This window comes from Impatiens glandulifera, chromosome 2 (assembly GCF_907164915.1).
Source record: "Impatiens glandulifera chromosome 2, dImpGla2.1, whole genome shotgun sequence".
Taxonomy (NCBI): Eukaryota; Viridiplantae; Streptophyta; class Magnoliopsida; order Ericales; family Balsaminaceae; genus Impatiens; species Impatiens glandulifera.
This window is the reverse complement of record NC_061863.1, coordinates 9,519,338-9,538,669: the sequence shown is the minus strand read 5'-3', so window position 1 is coordinate 9,538,669 and position 19,332 is coordinate 9,519,338. Positions and strand designations below refer to the sequence as shown.

The window sequence follows — 19,332 nt, the reverse complement described above, 5'->3', positions numbered from 1 at the left end:
TTAAATTCACTCAGCAGTCCTTCCAAACCGAGGCAGCCCACTCGTTCATCGGTCCTTGAAAATGAACATATTGATCTTTCTATTGTTGAAACAGTTACTTAATGGCAAGAGGAAGAAGATTTTTCTCTCTTTTTAATGCAATGGTTTAGATAAATGTTATTTTTTGCGCAATGGGTGAGAATCAATGCGATGGTAATATCTTCTTCGTTAGAGAAGGGATAATTGATAGACCGAAATTGGCGTTATTAAATATAGATTCTTTTGAGAATTGGAGGATATAAAGATTTTGAGTTTAAGTTTTAAATTAACTTAAATTACAAGGCTTGGTGCAAAAGATCAAAATTTCTTTTAAATGTTTATTTGATCCTGACAGAAATAATAAAAAAGGTTCTCATTTAAATATATTTTTTTTAAGATCCATTATATTAAAAAAAATGATGAAAATTTGAGCACACAAATAAAATAAAAATAAAGACGTTATTCAATAAATAATTGGGATGATAACTCAATTATGTAGGTTTTTTAAATTAGTCGCATCAATCCAAATTTTTCAATAACTACCCAATACGACTCCACTCCAGTTACTAGTTATTAGCCAATAAATTTTTTTTTTAAAATAAAAATATTTTTGTAAATATTGATTTAAATGAGTACCTAATTTAATGATATATCTATTCTCTCCCTCCTATGTGAGAATTAAACAATAAATCATATAATCTAGGGCAAATTAGTTGGATGACCAATCAAATTGTTCAATTATATATTTTTAGTTTTCAAATTGATTTTTAAAACAAATCCCTTATCAAATTTTAAGAAAATATCATCATTGACCCTCTCCTAAATTTTTTGGCTGCCTAAATATTATATATATATATATATATTATATTTTTAAATGTTAATTTTTTATATTTATATATATAATTATTAAATCTCTTATATATATATATCAATTTTATATAATATATTAGATGAGAAATGATTAGGTGAGGGAATTTGGTGAGGGAATGACTTGGTATAATCTTGTTCGCTAAAAAAATCAAATGATTTCTCTTTTTTCTCTCTTTCCTCCCACACTTTTACATTTTCAAATTCTCTCACCAAATTCTCTCTCTTTATCCCTTCTCATATTATATATATCAATTTTATATTATATATATATAAATATTGATATAGATAAAAATAAATTATATATTTTATGTATATATAAAAGAGATTTAATAGTATATATAATATAAAATTAATGATAAAGGATATATATATATATATTATAAATATTTTATTTATATATAAAAGATTTAATAATTATATATATAAATATAAAAAATAATGATTAAAGATAATATATATAAAATAATAACGTATGTTTAACCAAAATATTAACAGAAAAGTAATTGATGAATTAAAAAATAATTTAAGTGAAAAAAAATAAAATATTAAAATAATTAAAATGTACCAGGTAATTTATTTTTGCTTAATTAATTATTAATTATTATTATTATATATATATATATATTTATTTATTAGTTTAAAAGACACTATTTTAGTTAAACACTTTTCACTTGAGCATATGAATCATATGTATTAGTTAAGACTTAAGACATACTATTATAAGAATGTTGGTGAAAGAGAAATAAAAATCAAATTAAAAAATTTAAACAATTTCTACCGTTGACCCTATTTAAGAATATTCCAAAGTATTATAAATTCTCTATTTCTAAACAACGATATTCTAAAACTTTAAAATGTCAAATGATTCATCGTCGAATATCAATACAAGGCATCAAATAATCGAGTTCCCTATCGCATTTGCACGCCTCACATTCTACATAATCATCGCAATCATTAACAGGCCACGTTGATTTCCAATTTTTTTGGTTATCGTTGTGAATTGAACAACAAACGACAACATTCTTCATATTAGGAGGTATGTTCGTCCACAATTTATTGATGATCTCAATCAACTCTCCTCGACACTTCCACAATCTTCCCTTGAGCATATCATGATTTAGAATCTCTACCCCATTCTTCTTCAATTCACTATTTCCAAACAAAGAGATAATACCAAATACATAAAGTGCTCCGACGTGTCCCAATTTTTTTGCCTTTTCAAGATACTCCAACCCTATCTCATAATCTCGACCGCTAAAATATTCCACCTATATATACATGCACAATAACATATAAAGACAAATAAGAAGATGAATAAAATTTATAAAAAACAGTAATTAAGATCGAGTTAATATAGAAATACCACTACATGTCTATACAAAGCTTCTGAATTGTGAGAGTTTGTGCATCGCTTTAAGAATATAGATTGCTCATTATTTTTCTGCCATGGAACTACATCAATATCTTGTAAAGATGCTCTCTCATAAATATAGTCGTCTTGAGATAACTGATTAAAAGTTTTACAACTGCGATAAATTAAGATAATAAAATTGAAGATCAAATAAGAAAATAAAAAGAGAAATAGATTGATTGTGCATGTTTATACTTACATGGTTTTTGCCTTGAGCAATTCAGAATACGAGGAAGCACCTAAGAAAGCTAAAACATTGATTAACAATTCATCAGGGATCGATAAAATATGTGTATGTGTGTTCATGGTGTTTTGATATGATAAGAATTAATAATATACTTTCTAACTATATATATATATATATATATATATATATATATATATATATATATATATATATATATATATATATATATATATATATGGAAATATATAAATATTTGAGTTAGTTAAGAATATATAGATGAGTTAGTTAGAAATATAAGTGAGTTTGTTTAGATATTCCCAATTCTAATTTTGAAAATTTAATTTTTGAATTTATTATTATTTAAATAAACCTAATTTTAATATATATATATATATATATATATATATATATATATTTTTAATAAAATTTAAATTTCTTAGTATATATTAATGAAGATAATTAGTTAGAGAAATATATGTTCTAATTTATGGAAATATATATATAAATAGTTGAGTTAATTAGGAATCAATAATTTTGTTTACATATTCCAAATTCTGAATGAAAAATTATTATTTAAATAACCCAATTTTTTAGAATATTTAGAATTCCTTTTATTTTATTTTAACTATATAATTCCTATTATCTTGTTAAGTATTCTAATCAAATTTTGTGAATTTAATTTATTAATACCTGTTTTCATGACTGTAAATTCTTTAATAGGATCATGTTTCTTTCTTCCTTAAGAAGGGAACCGAAATTATATTATCTATTTATATATTAAGTTGTATTTTTATTTTTATTTTGGATATATATTTAAATTTATTTATATATTATTAAAATTAATAATTAAAACAACTGTATCTATTTATTTTATATACAATCAATTAATAATATTTTTTTTAAAATAAATACTAATAATAAAATATATTATAATCAACTTTTATATATTAAATCAATATCTCATTAAATATTTAAAATATATTATTAAGAATATTAAATAATAATATATAATAATGGTGTAGACACTATTTTTTATACCACAATTTATAATTTTAAAATTATTCCAATATTTGATTTATACAAATTTATATATGAGCTCACTTCACATTATTAAAATAAATAATTATTTTTAAAAACATTGTTTTGTCAGTCAATTTCAAATTAATTAAGTTTTGAATTATTTAAAAATAAACACAAATGAAATAAACATTATTGTACGACCTAGAATCAAACCCCTTTACAGACTTCAAAATTTTATATAAGATTCTTTTATGAGTGACCACCTATTTTAACTATTTGAAAAATTATAAAAGAATTTTAGTGTAAGCCTTTGACATTTTAACTTTTCTTTTTAAGTTTTTTAGTCTTTTAAATCTTTAGCTTTAGTTTTTTTTTGAGAGATTATTTTTTAGTTTCGTGCTTAGTTATGCGCGGGAAATGACATCGCGTTGTGACATGCATGCTAGTCCGATAAAGACTACGAAATTGCTAGATTTTGAACATAATCACATTTTTATACTACTTTATTTGAAAAAAACCTAAATCAAGTGTGCTTCAAAATAAAGTTCATTCCTATTCTAGCTCAAAAGGAGTTATGCATAATTAAATTCCAAAATAATGCTTTCATAGTTTGTCGTACACTAAATAGCTTATTAGAAAATAGTTTATGAACTTACGTGTTAATAAAAAGTTCGAAAATGATCAAAAACTGAAAATATTTTAAAAATTAAAGTGAATACACAGAAAATCAGAAATAATTTCAAGATTATCCCATAAATTTTGTTATAATTTTTAGATATCTGAAATATAAATTATAAACACATGAATATAGGTAAAATGATATAAAACATTCAAATAACCCAAATCCAGAATCTTTTTATTTCATACAATGTAAAACATTATTTCTAACCATTTTATATATTTTGTTTTAGATTTTTCTAAAATAGTTAAAGGCATTTTAGATCGAAAATGAACTAAATATGTAATAAACCCAAACCAAACAAGGCTTAATCAATTAACCTGACCGACCATGTGGTTCTGTGCTGATTTATGGTTTATCTATTAACACTAAACCGGTCAGTTCTAGACCGAACCGGGACAGAATCAAGATTTCACATAAATCAAGCATGCTTTTATTATTTTAAAAATGTTCTTATATTTATTTTTTTAAGATGATTTTGATCAAACTTAAAATTTAAATATTAATATTAGACATTGTTTTTATGAAAAGATTAGATATTTATAAGATTATTTAGTTACAAAGTATTAAATATTTGTATTGTAAAAGAAAACATAATATCATATCAAAAACTTATATATTAAAAACATTAATTCCAACTTCATACAAATGTTGGTGAAAGAGAAAAAAAATCAAACTTAAACCTTTTCTACCATTAATGCTACTAGATATATTTGCATATTCCATGTTTCTAAAAAATATTTCAAAACTTAACGATTAATACCAATACAAGGCCTCAAGTAATCGAGTTCCCTGTCACATTTACACGCCTCACATTCAACGTAATCATCGTTATCATTAACGGGCCATGTTGATTTCCACTTTTTTTGATTATCGTTGTGGATTGAGCAACAAACGACAACATTCTTCATGCTAATAGGGATATTCACCCACAACTTGTTGATTATCTCGATCAACTCTCCTCGACACTTCCACAATTTTCCTTTAAGCATTTCATGATTTAGAATCTCCACTCCTTTCTTCATCAGTTCACTATTTCCAAATAGTGAGATAACACCAAATACATAGAGTGCTCCAACGTGTCCTAAATTTGTTGCCTTTTCAATATATTCCAACCCTAACTTATAATTTTTACCGCTAAAATATTCCACCTATATATATATATACACGCACAAATAACATATAAAAACAAATAAGAAGACTTGAAAAAGGTATAGAAATAATAATTAAGATTGAGATAATATAGAAACATACCACTCCATTCCTATACAAGGCTTCTGAATTATGAGAATTTGCGCATCTTTCCAAGAATATAGATTGCTCTTTATTTATGTGCCATGAAACTACATCTATATCTTGTAAAGACACTCTTTCATAAATATAGTCGTCTTGAGATAACCGATTAAAAGTTTTACAACTGCAATAAATTAAGATACTAAAAATAAAGATCAAATAAGAAACTAAAAGAGAAATAGAGATCGATTGTGCATCTTGATACTTACATGGTTTTTGCCTTAAGCAATTCAGAATGTGAGGAACCACCTAAGAAAGCTAAAACGTTGATTATCAAATCATCAGGGATAGAAAGAATATGTGTGTTCATGATGTTTTGATACAAGAAGAGAAATATATTTCCTAACTACAAGTGTATATATATATATATATATATATATGGAAGTATATAAATATTTGAGTTAATTAGGAATATAAGTGAATTTGTTAGAAATATATAGGTAATTAGTTTATTTAGATACTCCCATCATAATTTTGGAAACTTACTTTCCATTTATTAGTATTTATAAATAAACCAACTTTTAATATAAAATTTTGAATTCCTGGATATATAATTCATATATTTTTTTTTGTATTGCATCAAATAACTTTAGTTAACTTCAAAATAATCTTATAATATTGATATATAAAAATTATATATTTCTCTATTTCTTTCCTTTTATAAAATTCAGTCAAATTGAATATATATATTTTTTAAATTCCTAATTATTATATAAGATGTAACTTTGGCGCCCATCATTTGAATTGACCTAATTCTAATATATATATATATATATATATATATATATATATATATATATTAAATCATAAAAATTTCAAATACCTTAATTTACATATAATATTATTAAATTATAATAATATTAAAATAATATTTTAAATTTATAATAATCTAAAAATTGATTAATATCAAATTAGGAATAATTAATTAAATCTCAATTAGGAAAATAAAATAAAAATCCAAAATTAATTTGAGGTTAAAATATTGTATTTATTTTACCTAAATTAAACTAAAAAAGGGTTCAAATTATTTAATTATAATTTTAAACATAAATTAGGTAACTTATGGTTTAAAACAATTAAATAATTTCCCAAAAATAAAAATAATGAATATAATTTTTATTATATTTCTAATAATATTTTTTAAAAAATAAAAATGCAAGAAAGGGATTAAAATTTGATTTTAAATAAGTCTTTTATTAAAATGTAAACTGATAATATTGTGTAGTCGAAATTATGTTTAATTGTTGCAGCAAAATTCTAGGTCATCAGATTAGCGTTGAATTTTTATCCAACGCCTAGAAAGTCGCCACGCTCCCCGCTGTAATGGAAGCACGCGCGCCTGGTCCACACAGAATCAACTAACGGAATGTCAACCCCATTAGCTGAAAACGCTTAGACGCGGACGGAATGCCCAAACATCGCGTTTTGGTTAAACGAAACGACGTCGTTTTGATCCGTTTTCTTCGTAGACGCAGGGGATCCAAATTGAATATATTTTTTTTAAAATTCCTAATTATTATATAAGATGTAACTTTGGCGCCCATCATTACAGAATTAACCTAATTCTAATATAAATATATATATATAAATATATATATATATATATATATAAAAGCATAAAAATTTCAAATACCCTAATTTACAAATAATATTATTAAATTATAATAATATTAAAATAATATTTTGAATTTTAAATTTAAAATAATCTAAAAATTAATTAAAAATCAAATTAGGATTAATTATTATGATAATTAATTAAATCTCAATTAGAAAAATTAAATAAAAATTCAAAATTAATTTGAGGTTAAAATATTGTATTTATTTTACCTAAATTAAACTCAAAAAGGGTTCAAATTATTTAATTATAATTTTAAACATAAATTATGTAACTTATGGCTTAAAACAATTAAATAATTTCCTAAAAATAAAAATAATGAATATAATTTTTATTATATTTTCAATAATATTTTTTTAAAACAAAAATGCAAGAAAGGGATTAAAATTTGATTTCAAATAACTCTTTTATTAAAATGTAAACTGATAATATTGTGTAGTCGAAATTATGTTTAATTGTTGCAGCAAAATTCTGGGTCATCAGATTAGCGTTGAATTTTTATCCAGCGCCTAGAAAGTCGTCACGCTCCCTGCTGTAGTGGAAGCACGCACGCCTGGTCCACACGGAATCAACTAACGGGACGTCAACCCCATTAGCTAAAAACGCCTAGACGCAGACGGAATGCTCAAAAATCGCGTTTTGGTTAAACGAAACCACGTCGTTTTGATCCGTCTTCTTCGTCGATGCAGGGGATCACTAGAAACGCGACTGACGCCGAAGTTTCTTCCAGAAGCCTTATCTCCGCCTACAATCATCCTTATCCCTCCAAAATTTAACAATGTGCTCGTCTCCTCCCTGTCATCATTTCCCATAGTCTGCAAAATCAAAAGCTATCCCCTAGCTAGGCTGCCGAAGTTGAATAAGAAACGGAGAAGAACAACTCCGATAGCCAAATCGAAGTTAAATTCGACTTCGATTGACCGACCTAGCTGAGTATAAATACTCACTAGGTGATAAACTTCTAATCCATCAAACAAAATCACATATCACGTCTAAATCAAGAATTTCGACGTTTCAAAACTGATTTTTGTAAAAATCTTCTATTGCGATCAAAGTTTTGATCCAGACTTCGGGAAAGCTTCTATCACTTCATTTTAGTGTTCTCCAATTGATAGTAAGCTTCCAGGTCCACTATATTTCAATTTGTGATTGAAAATTAAAATTTTTCAAAGTTTTATCGGGTTAATCTGTTCTAGGGGTTCAATTTGTGTTTTCTTTGTTTAGAATGACTCCCTAGATGATGTATGAACTTTTTGTTGAAAAATATTTGATCAAATCAACTTAAAACGAAAAAACAAAAGCTTGGTTTGAAAATATCGATTTTTTGGAATTGATGTTCTTGAGCTTTTAAGCTTTAATTTTGAATCATTTAGTTGCCTAACATGTTTGTAAACATGTTAGGATGATTTCCAAATCATTATTTCATCATTCCAATCATGTTTGATCCAACCAATTTTTTTGAAAAATAAACTTTGAATTTCAGTCTGTAAATCTGCTACTGGAACAAAATTAGGCCATGAGATGGCCTAATTCAAAAGATCCCAAATTTTGATCAAAAACGATTGATTGTGATTAAGGTTAGGGCTTTTAATCCCCACAATCATATGAGTTGATTGCAACTTAATGATAATGATTTCATGATCTGTATCAAAAGATATAAGACATTTAATTCTTAACCAATTCAAGAACACTCGGTCCTCTTGGACTAAGACAAAGGACCGAGGTTCTTAGCCTTGGACCAAGAATTAGGACCGAGGATCCTCGGTTCGGACCGAGACCAATGACCGATGTTCTTGAGTTAAGACTGAGACGAATGACCGATGCTCTTGAGTTAGGATTGAGACTTAGGACTGGTGTTCTTAAAAAAGGACCAAGGAATCCGACCGGTATTTTTAACCTCGGACCGAGAGGTCTGACCTGGGACCGAGCCTACCAGGTCCACAACCGAGAAAACTAAACATAGGATCGAGCCTCCCAAACCTAGGACCGAACAACTTGAATTCAGGACCGAGCCTCATGAACCCTAGGACCGAGCCCTCTGGTCCCTCGACCCCTACATCCCGAGACCTAATCTAGACCTTCGTAGTATAGATCGAGCTCATCCGAGCCTAAATCGTCATAAACAGACCCAGACCCTAGGACTCTAGTCCTAAGTAAGGATGACAATTTGAAACTGCCCCGCAAACTGAACTAAATTTCCCCGTTTGGGACGATTTTTCCCTGAAACCGAACGGGGATGGGGCAAGAATGGTATTTGTGTCCCCCGCCCCGATTTTACCTCGATTCTTCCCCGAACTCTATAAACATAATTAAGTATATTAAATCACCAATATATTTTTTTATTAACTATATTTTATAAGAGTAGTAAATTTATTTCTTTATAATTATATAAAATGTTACTATATTACAATATATTTTATATTAAAAAATCCGTTTATATAATTTTATTGTATAATTATTTTATTTTTTTTTTTAATATTTTAATAAAGGTGTCCCGCGGGATTCCCCGAAACCGAAAAAAAACGAATGGGGCGGGGATGGTAAATGCATTCCCCGCCCCACTGCTATCCCTAGTCCTAAGGCCTATTTGGTTCTAGTTTTCAAAATCTAAAATTATTTTTATAATTTTGGAACCCTAATCCATTTTTAAATAATCTCGAAAGGTCAGAAATTGATATTTAAATATTTTCGGGATATTTTCTAAACTTTTATGATATTTTTCAGGGTTTTTACGTAATCTTATATCAACGCAATCGTAGGTAAGCCATTTTAAATAATTTTGTATAATTATTTACATAATCTAAACATATCCTTGTTTAGGACCCTCAGACTACTAAATGAAATAATTGTTATAAATAAATCTTGTAATAGCTAGACTTTGCTTTAAAAAATAAAACCGTTATTTGACGGGCGCAGATGACATAGAGCGAAAGCTATTTCCCGAGCGTAACAAAAAATCGAACCCTTTATCGAAACTTTGGTATAAAGTACGTTTATACACGTACTTTTACTGATTTTCTAGAATCATTTGGCGACTCTATTTTCAAATAAATAATTTTTTAAATTAATTATGTTTGATTAATTTAAACCGGGTTTTAATCAAATTATTATTTGATCCCCAGATTATTAACATTTGAATAAAATTAATTATTTTTACATGATTAATTTCAAAGCTCCCAGATATTTTCAAAATCATTTCTTTTAAAAAGATGTCTAGCTCGCAAATCAAGGATAAAACGCATCGAATCTTGAGTCACCTCGGACGTCCCCGTATTGCTACGTGTCATCTAAACACGTGCTAAACTGAGGAAGAGACCATTCTCGGGGTTACAATATATTAAAATTATTAAACTATTTTATTTTTATTATAAATGTAATATAATTAATGGATGTAATTGTGTAAGACTATTGGTTTTCATATTCTATCATTATGAAGACCTTTGGTTTCTATGTATCTAGTACTATAAATAGAACACATAGGAACATTATAAAAGTATCCCTTGATAAAAAAAATACATTCTCTTGTTGTTATCTCTCTTGTTTAATATCTTGTATGTTTATAACAATTTTTTAATAAAATTTAAATTTCCTAATATATATTAATGAACATAATTAGTTAGAGAAATACATGTTCTAATTAAAAGTATATAATAAAATATACATAATTAAATATATGAGTCATTTTTATTTATGAATAGGGTTTATGTTTAAAAGTGCAATTATCAACCAAGATTTACTGTATTTGAATCTATGTATTTCGGTTTTACTCCTTTCCCCTTATCCGAAATTCTATTTGAATTATTCATTTCCAATCCTATGGAGGAAACATACATGAATCTGGTTTTTGGGCACGCAATGTCATTCCTCCTTGCAACTCTCCTTGTTGCCTCTGCTTCAAGCCTAGATGGGAATTGATAAAAAAAACCGATCGAAAAATTATAAACCGATCGAATTGAGTTTTGACCGATTCATAATTTTCTGTAGTGACCATGGCCGGTTCGAGTCACGATTTATATAATAAAAACCGACAGTTTAACCGACCAACAGTATATAAAATGTTTTTGATATATTTATAAATGTGTGTCCTTCTAGCATATTGTTAAATGATGAACTTGTGGTTTTTTAATGATTCAAATCTTGACCTACATATTTATTATTTTGTATATTTAATATTTTTTTTTCTTAAACTCATTTTGATTTTATTAATATTCTAACCTATATTTTTTTAAGTTAAATAATTATTTTATTATTTAATTTATTAGAATTTTATTATAAAACTTAATTAATTATTTTTTAAAATTATATTATATATATATGAATTAAAACTCACTAATTTTCTCATTCTTTAATTTATTACCTTATATATATTTGTTAATTTTCAAACAATTAAAATGATAAATCGACCGAACCGATTTTATAACCCACTAAACCGAACTGACATTTAACCGTCAACCGACGGATAAAGATTTTGAAAAACCGACACCAACCGTTAAAATGAATTTTTGGGTAAAAGAATAACCAAACCAAACAAATTACACCTTATGAATCATATCATATGTTATGTTGACTTTATTAAACAAATTTATAAAATTAAAAGATAATGTTACTTTCTACCGATTAAATAATATTTTCGGAGGAGTGGGCTGAAACAAACAAGTGAGCCTCAATAGATATTTGTGTATGTGACTAGTTTCTGTATTTTGATTCTGTCTTTTATTTATTTACTTATTTTGACAATTTCTTTTATATATATATATATATATATATATATATATATATATTAATAACAAAATTGGGGATTAAAAAAAATAGTTTTAAAATTTAATAAATTATAAAAGTTCTAGATTTCTGTTTGAAAACGTATAGAATTATAATCGTAGTGTAATTGATCGGACAAATATTATTAAATTTGTTAATATATATATTATTTTATTTACATCAAAGTATAGGTTTAAGTGTCCGAACTTAAACCATGTATTTAAATTTTACGCTCCGAATTCGATTTATCCATTTCCGACCTTGTCCGGGAAATACGCGCATGAATTTGGTTTACGGCCACGCATTGACATCCCTACTGGCAACTCTCCTTGTAGTCCCTCGTCCAAGCCTAGATCCATCATAGTTAACCTGCCTATGAATCATAGTATAAGTGGTCGTTGAAGGTGTGGATTTAAGATAATTTATTTATTTATTTGACAATTTCTTAAATATATATATATATATTTAATAATTGAGAAAATCAAATTTTGATCTTGATCTCCAAATGAGCAAATATATAAACAGAACTCTCTTTCCGGCGCCAGATCCAACGAACAGGGTGGGCATTTCATGACACGCTTTCGCAACAAGGTTTCATCTTTTTTCAATCAATTGAATCTTCCTCTCAAAGGATCTGATAATCCCTTCTTTCATCTCAGATCTCTATCTCAATTCGTCGCATCTTTCCTGATTTCTTGCAGGTTTCATAAGTTGATAACCAGTCTCCATTTGCACTCTTCTATGTTTGGAGGAGGGGGCTTGGTGACAGCTCCTGTTAGAAGCCCTCATCTCCGTAAATCTGGGAGCAGAGCTGTTGTATATGGTCTTGGTACGAGAAAACAAACCTTTATCTTTTTTTTTTAGTTAATTTGATTTTAATAAATCTCATTTTTGGCTTAGACGAGTTGGAAGCTGGTGCCGAAGAGTCGGAAATGAAAGGGGTCACCGCTCAGTTGAGCACTGCTGCCATATTACCATCTCCTATTCTGCTTTGGAGATTGAAGGTTTTGCTCATATTCGCCTTTCCCAGATCAATTTTGTGCCGAAATTTTCATTTTTTTTAGCTGCAGTACTTAATTCTTGATACTTTTCCTTTATAGTGGTACCCAATTCACTTCAATCCCATATTTACCTCCCTCTTCTAACAAACCTAGAGAAGTATAGAATGGTTACTTGTATGCAGAGATGTTGGATAGAGTCTTAGAGATGAACTAGTTGTGAATTGGTTCATTTTGGGAGTAATTAACTGTGAAGCATATTCAAAGCAAAGTGAGACACAAAAGACTTGTTCTTTCTGCTAATATATATTAGATTTTGTACAAAAAAATCTTTTCGAAAGAAGATAAAATAGTAGAGAAAGAACATGGAAGAGAGAAACAAATTCATGCTGAAAGTATTGTTATTATCTTGATTGTGGGTTTTGAAGTCAAATGGATAATGAAAGAAATCATAACTACTATTTGTTGCATGATATCATCAATTAGTTTTGTTTAATTACATTTTATTGAGTTGAGCTTGGTTTGAGACCACTCTGTTTTAAGTAGTTAAAATGCAGATACATGTGTAAGTGTTGTCAATTTGACATGAAATTATTATTTGAATATCAATTTTTAATACTGATGTTGCTCCCTTGTTGTAATTCTCAACAATTTACAAGGGGTAGTTTTTCAATTATTTTACATAATTCATTTTCATGAAAAGCTGGGAGATATCTAATCAATATGTTCAAGCTATAAGTGAACTGTAATTGAGTTCATGTACTAATTCCTCTTCTGTTTTATTTTGTGGTTGAGGTTGTTAATATTTGGCATATTTGTCTTTGTCTTGACAAATTTGCTTCTATTCTTTTTGTCCAGGTAATATTGTTTTTCTTTTGGGGCCTCACTTGCTTGAAGGTTGGACTTTGACCTTGATACTATCGTTTATTATGGGTGTCATCTGATGGATTTGCTCCTGTAATCACTAATGTTTTGTTTTATGTTTAAAATAATGCAGATAGGATGGGATTCAGTTATGAGAATGAGTATAGACGTGCGGGATTTATTTCTTTACGAGGCCTTCTTATATTATAATCCTCTTCTTCTTGTGGTAAAGTTACTAAACGTCAAGTGATCTTTCTTTTTCTTGTTTCCAGATGCGTCTTTTTATTGATTGTTTGTCTTTGATTTGTTCAGACTTTGATGGTTTGGCTTTGGGGAGTAAATCTATGGGTATTTGCTCAGTCTAATATTGGTTATGCTAAAATTTTTGACATTGACCAGACTCACCTTACTCATAGAGAAATATGGAAGGTGGGTTCTTTCATTTTTCTTGTTCTCTATCTCCTTTGTCTTCTTTGATTCCTGTCATTTTTTATTACGTCTGCACTTTGTGGTCTAATGCTCTTAATATCAGTGAACGGTAGGTGATACACTGATACTACTAGAATATTAATCCATGCTCTTCATTATATAGTTCATTTGTGTGCTAGAGAAAATACATATGAACAATGGGTTTATTTGTACCAAGTGATCTTTACTAGTTGGTTTGTTTTCCCAATTTTAGGCTTCTTATATTAGCTGCACAATGGCTCGTGTTTGGGCACATATCAGATTAGAACCCTTTTTTTTTGGTGTGTTCTGCACTACTGAAAATGAAACTATAATTTTCTTCATGTATCATTTGATCTATGTCAAATTGCATGTTCTGAAATATCTTTTGATCTTGTGGGGTATTGCAGTGTGCTACGTGGATGACGATAATTGTTCCAACAAGCATGACAGCCTACCTATATTTCTATTCTCATGGTGAAGTTAATTTGGCTGCCTTCCAACCAGTGTAATAGATGCCTCCTTTTCCCATAAGTGACTGATTTAATTTTGTTTTTTTCACATGAAATAACATTACATTTTACCTGTCAAAATCTTATTTGTTGTATATTTTTTCATGACGAAATCAACTAGCTGCAAATAGTTTTGTGAGGGATTCACATTGTTATGTGCACACTAATGATGAATAAGAAATAATAATTCGGCATTGTTGGAAAAGCTATTTTGGCATGAATATTATCTCTGTCCAAGCCAATTATTGTTACTAATTCATTGTAAGAAAGATGCATGAGTCAGGCAGAAAAGCTCCACACTTTCCAAAACGCGATCATTATGTTACTCATACTTTACTTGTGTTCAACAGCTCTACAAAAAGATTCAGCTACTATAATGAATTGTGGGGGAGTTGGTTTAGGGATACAATAGTTTGGTGTTAGTAAATGAAAGAAGTTAGATATAAATAGTGGATGTATTGTGTATAGGCATTATGTTGAATAGGAAATGGTTGAATTTGGTTTTCTCATCTCAGGATTAGGCCATTCCTTTCTCATATGAATTTGTTCACTAATCCTAGATTTCTAATAAGATAACATACCTTTCTTTGTAAGAAGACTACTTATCAAGAGAGGAAAAATAAGATAACAGTGCTGTTCAGAAAATTTGAACCAAGGAGCTCTAGTTTAGATATTTTCCCAAACCTGAAAACATAGTTGATGGCATAAAACCATAGCTACTTCCTACATGGGTTTCAAATGGCAAGAATGCACATCCATTTTCTTCTTCTCTCTCTTGTATTATTGTATATTCAACTTACATTTCATTTGTTGCAATGGCAGGTGTTTCTATATGTTGTTGCTGCATTTCTTATCATATTTCCCTTTGATATTTTTTATTTGTCATCCCGCTACTTTTTGCTGAGAACAATCTGGCGGATCGTTTTACCCCTACAAGTAAGTGTATCATTGTTCCCAACTTTTTTTAATTTATTTAGTGGTTTTATAGATAAATTCCTGAACTTTATTGTGTTGGTGTCTCTTTCCCTTTCTGGTCTAATAATGTATATTTTTCACTGTTAGTGTACTAATGCATGCAAAGTGAACCGGGTTCAATTGTAAAAAAATGTGGTATTAGTTAACAAATGAGGATGTTCCGAATATATTCCCTCATACATGCAATGAGGAAGACTGTTCTCAAGGAAAACTCCTTAATCCAACACACCAAGAGCTTGTTTGATGTAGGTTTTTTTAACAATCTGATTGTTTTGAAAAAAATATGTTTGATGAAAAGTATATTATTTGGGGTTATTTAGGTTAAATGACTCAAATATCCTTTTGTATTTAATATTTAAAATATTATAAGAAATAAAGGAATGGTAATTTTGTAGTTTGGTTGATGATTTGATTGATGGAGTGATCGATGATTGGATAACTGATAAGGGGTTATTTAGATTAAATCCAAATAAGCCTTCATCAAACTGGCTAGTTGTATTTCAAATGCAGTAATCTATTTTTCATAATTCTTTATTAGTTCTTGCTGATGTTTTATATGCGTTTTCTTTTATTTAGCTATGAATGTTGAGCTTTCTTTGTCTGCTATAATCTTAACTTTTCTTATCTATTCACAGGCAATAACATTTGCTGATTTTTTCTTGGCTGATATTTTGACCTCTATGTCAAAGGTATGTTCCATATGGCCCCATAATAATCATCAGTCTTCGAATTATGTTGCTAGCTACTCACATAAAAAAAATTCACCATCAGCATTGACTCTGGTTAACTGGAATGCATCATTTTCTTATGTTAATAGCTCAACTGTCATTGAGTTGAGACATTGCTGAAGACACCAGAGACAGAATTATAGTAAATAATTTATAAGTTTTCCAGAGGATTTGAAGCTTGCAGACAGAACTTGTAAAGCTAAATCTATTAGGAAAAGCTTACTCAATAGACAAGATTGATTGCAAATCTTCATGGGTATTCTTCAAAACTAAGTCTAAGACTCCCTAAACAACCGTTTTTATTGATGCATGTTACTTTCTTTTTTCAGCGATGAAATTGGATTATATGCCACTAGTAGTGTTGTACAATCAATTTTGAATTCTTTTGTACAGGTATTCTCAGATTTGGAACGATCAGTCTGTAGAATGGTCCACAGACAGGTTAGTGTTTAATAATCTGTAATTTCTCATATATCTTCTCCTACTTTTGGAGCAGATCCAAACTGCTTCTTCTTGCAAGCCTATGTATAGAGTTGACTTCTAGATTCTGTGTTTTACATTTTTGTACTATATCTTAGAAAATCTCAAACTGCTCGTACTGAAACTGTAAACACTAAGTCTTAGCTATAAAGATAGACTGTAGACACTAAGAGCTTTTCTTTCTTTATAATAATCTGACCTTATTTGTTATTTCGATTACCTTCATCAAACAAGCCCCAAGAAAGGGTTCAAGATATGGAAAGCCCAGAAAGTTCTTGAGTTTTGTGGACAATATTTTCTTATCAATTATTTAGATGTAAATGTATTTTTAATTTCTCCATTTGAACCTAAGACAGGATAGCCTGATATGAAGCACAATTACTAAAGTTTTATTCTTTTGGTTTTGTTTTTAATTAGGTTGCTACAATTGCATGGTTTGAGGCTGATTCTGTCTGTGGAAGCCACTCTGTTGCAATCCCTATTGTTCTTGTTTTACCCTACATTTTCCGGTTTTTCCAATGTCTTCGACAGTATTCAGACACGAGGGAGAAAACTACCCTATTGAATGGTAAGATCATATTTTTTCTTTTTTTCTTTTCTTGTTCTTGATTTTACATGTCCATTCAACTACTCTTATGGTTTTTCTTCAGCATTGAAATACTCCACTGCAGTGCCTGTGATTTTTCTCTCAGCACTTAAATACCATGTCTTCCCTGATAAATGGAAAAGTATTTATCGACCTCTGTGGCTTCTATCGGGAGTTTTGAACTCTTTATACTCTTTCTATTGGGATGTATCCCGGGATTGGGACTTGAGGTATTCACCTATTTGGAACATGAAACAAGTTATTTTCTAGATCATTGTGGTTTTTGACAAATATAAATTTTGTTTGAAAAACAACCTGTAACATTTTGGATTAATGATTTCCTAACCACCTCCTCTTTGCTTTTATTTCCAGTTGCTTCACCAGGATCTTCAAGTTCAATAAATCGTCTCCAGTCTCCCACATACTATATGGCCGGAAATGGGTAATTTTTTTAGTAGAATAGATCGAATTATGAATTATAAGTTATGACCCGTTTGATCTTATATTTGGATGGTCTGTGCAGGTATTTTTCTGGGTGATAGGAAGCAATTTGATATTGAGATGCACATGGACATATAAGCTTTCAGCTCATCTCCGACACAACTACTTGACTGTATTTACGATTTCTGCCTTGGAAATATACCGTAGGTTTCAATGGGTATTTTTTCGAGTAGAGAATGAATGGAATAGAATGAACTCGAAGTCTTCGAGCATGCAGACTCCCATGAGTGATATCTCAATGGAGGAAGAGAAATTGCTCGTCGCTAATGAACACGATGTATGAGATCGAGAGATTTGGGGATTTTTGTGAATGTGCAGATGAAAAGGCTGAAGTTGCTTTGTTCCTGATCTTAAGCTATCTTGATCATTATTGAAAAGACTAGCAAAAACTTGTGCCTGTTTGGAACAATTGATGATATATTGTTATTTTGATTCTTATATATTATATCAGCTGTGTACAATAAGTATAACTAATCTTCACATTCAAATTTTGTTTTTCTTGACTTTTCTCAATACGAATACGAAGTAAAGACATGAATCTCGCCCGATCTGTTCAGATCTTTCGAAATAAACCAATTCCTAAACCATAAAGCCCCTCAATATATTTTTGAGTTACAAATTAAATAGGAATTCCTAAACCATAATGATTGTCCGTCTTCCCGCTAAGGTGGATCAATAAAAAAAATGTTTTACATTCAAAGAAAAAAAATGACTTAGCTCTTTCTATAGTTTTATTAGGGATAAAATGAGTTTTCGTATGTCCGATATTTATAGGTATCTAATAATCGGATTTGGATATTTTAAATCGGACCGAAGAGGGATCGGGAATAAAAATAACAATGATCGGATTCAGATATTTTAAATCGTACCGGGGATGGGAATAATGAAGAAAGTACTTGATGGAGAGTACAAAACACAAACTCCTTTGACTATATTAATATTAAACTTTATCTTTAATTTTTTTAAACATTTACTTTATATTTTTTTTCTAAATTACAGTAACAAGTTTATGTTCTCTAACATCTAGTTTATTTTAATTTAATGTTTTCATTTTTTATCAAAAAATATTTATTATTAAGTTATTCTTCAATAATATTTACACTGGTAAAAAAATGACCTTTACCGACATAAATTACCGAAGGTTTTATAAAACTCTCCTAATTGATCCCGAGAGGAACAAATCTTTCGTTATTGAAAATAGATTCCGAGAGGTGTGTAAAACTTTCGGTTTTACTAATTAGTACCGAAAGTTATGCAAATAACTCTCGGTTTTGACATTTCCAAAAAATGAAAAAAAATTCTAAGTGTTGGGAGTTGGTTAATTGCGAAGGTTATTCCAAAAATTTTCGGATTTACCTTTCCTGAAATGTTTAAATACGAAGGTTTTCCA

General features: G+C 28.8%; 3 protein-coding genes across 3 annotated transcripts; 1 reads left to right on the top strand and 2 right to left on the bottom strand.

The window, feature by feature from the left end:
• Nucleotides 1-1,754: 1,754 nt before the first annotated feature.
• Nucleotides 1,755-2,605, bottom strand: LOC124924309 (putative F-box protein At1g67623). Its single transcript, XM_047464365.1, has 3 exons — nt 2,499-2,605; nt 2,252-2,414; nt 1,755-2,156 (listed from the first exon to the last, which is right to left on the bottom strand). The coding sequence occupies exons 1-3, from the start codon at nt 2,603-2,605 to the stop codon at nt 1,755-1,757; spliced, it is 672 nt and encodes a 223-aa protein (XP_047320321.1).
• A 2,329-nt stretch (nt 2,606-4,934) lies between these two features.
• On the bottom strand, nt 4,935-5,788 carry LOC124924308 (putative F-box protein At1g67623). The gene is made up of 3 exons (XM_047464364.1): nt 5,688-5,788; nt 5,440-5,602; nt 4,935-5,336 (listed from the first exon to the last, which is right to left on the bottom strand). The coding sequence occupies exons 1-3, from the start codon at nt 5,786-5,788 to the stop codon at nt 4,935-4,937; spliced, it is 666 nt and encodes a 221-aa protein (XP_047320320.1).
• A 6,553-nt stretch (nt 5,789-12,341) lies between these two features.
• LOC124927218 (SPX and EXS domain-containing protein 1-like) lies at nt 12,342-18,403 on the top strand. The gene is made up of 14 exons (XM_047467591.1): nt 12,342-12,442; nt 12,553-12,680; nt 12,752-12,855; nt 13,708-13,746; nt 13,847-13,939; nt 14,026-14,142; nt 14,571-14,666; nt 15,495-15,608; nt 16,283-16,336; nt 16,769-16,816; nt 17,273-17,423; nt 17,506-17,671; nt 17,814-17,883; nt 17,965-18,403. The coding sequence occupies exons 2-14, from the start codon at nt 12,593-12,595 to the stop codon at nt 18,223-18,225; spliced, it is 1,401 nt and encodes a 466-aa protein (XP_047323547.1). The 5' UTR covers nt 12,342-12,442; nt 12,553-12,592; the 3' UTR covers nt 18,226-18,403.
• The last annotated feature ends 929 nt before the right edge of the window (nt 18,404-19,332 follow it).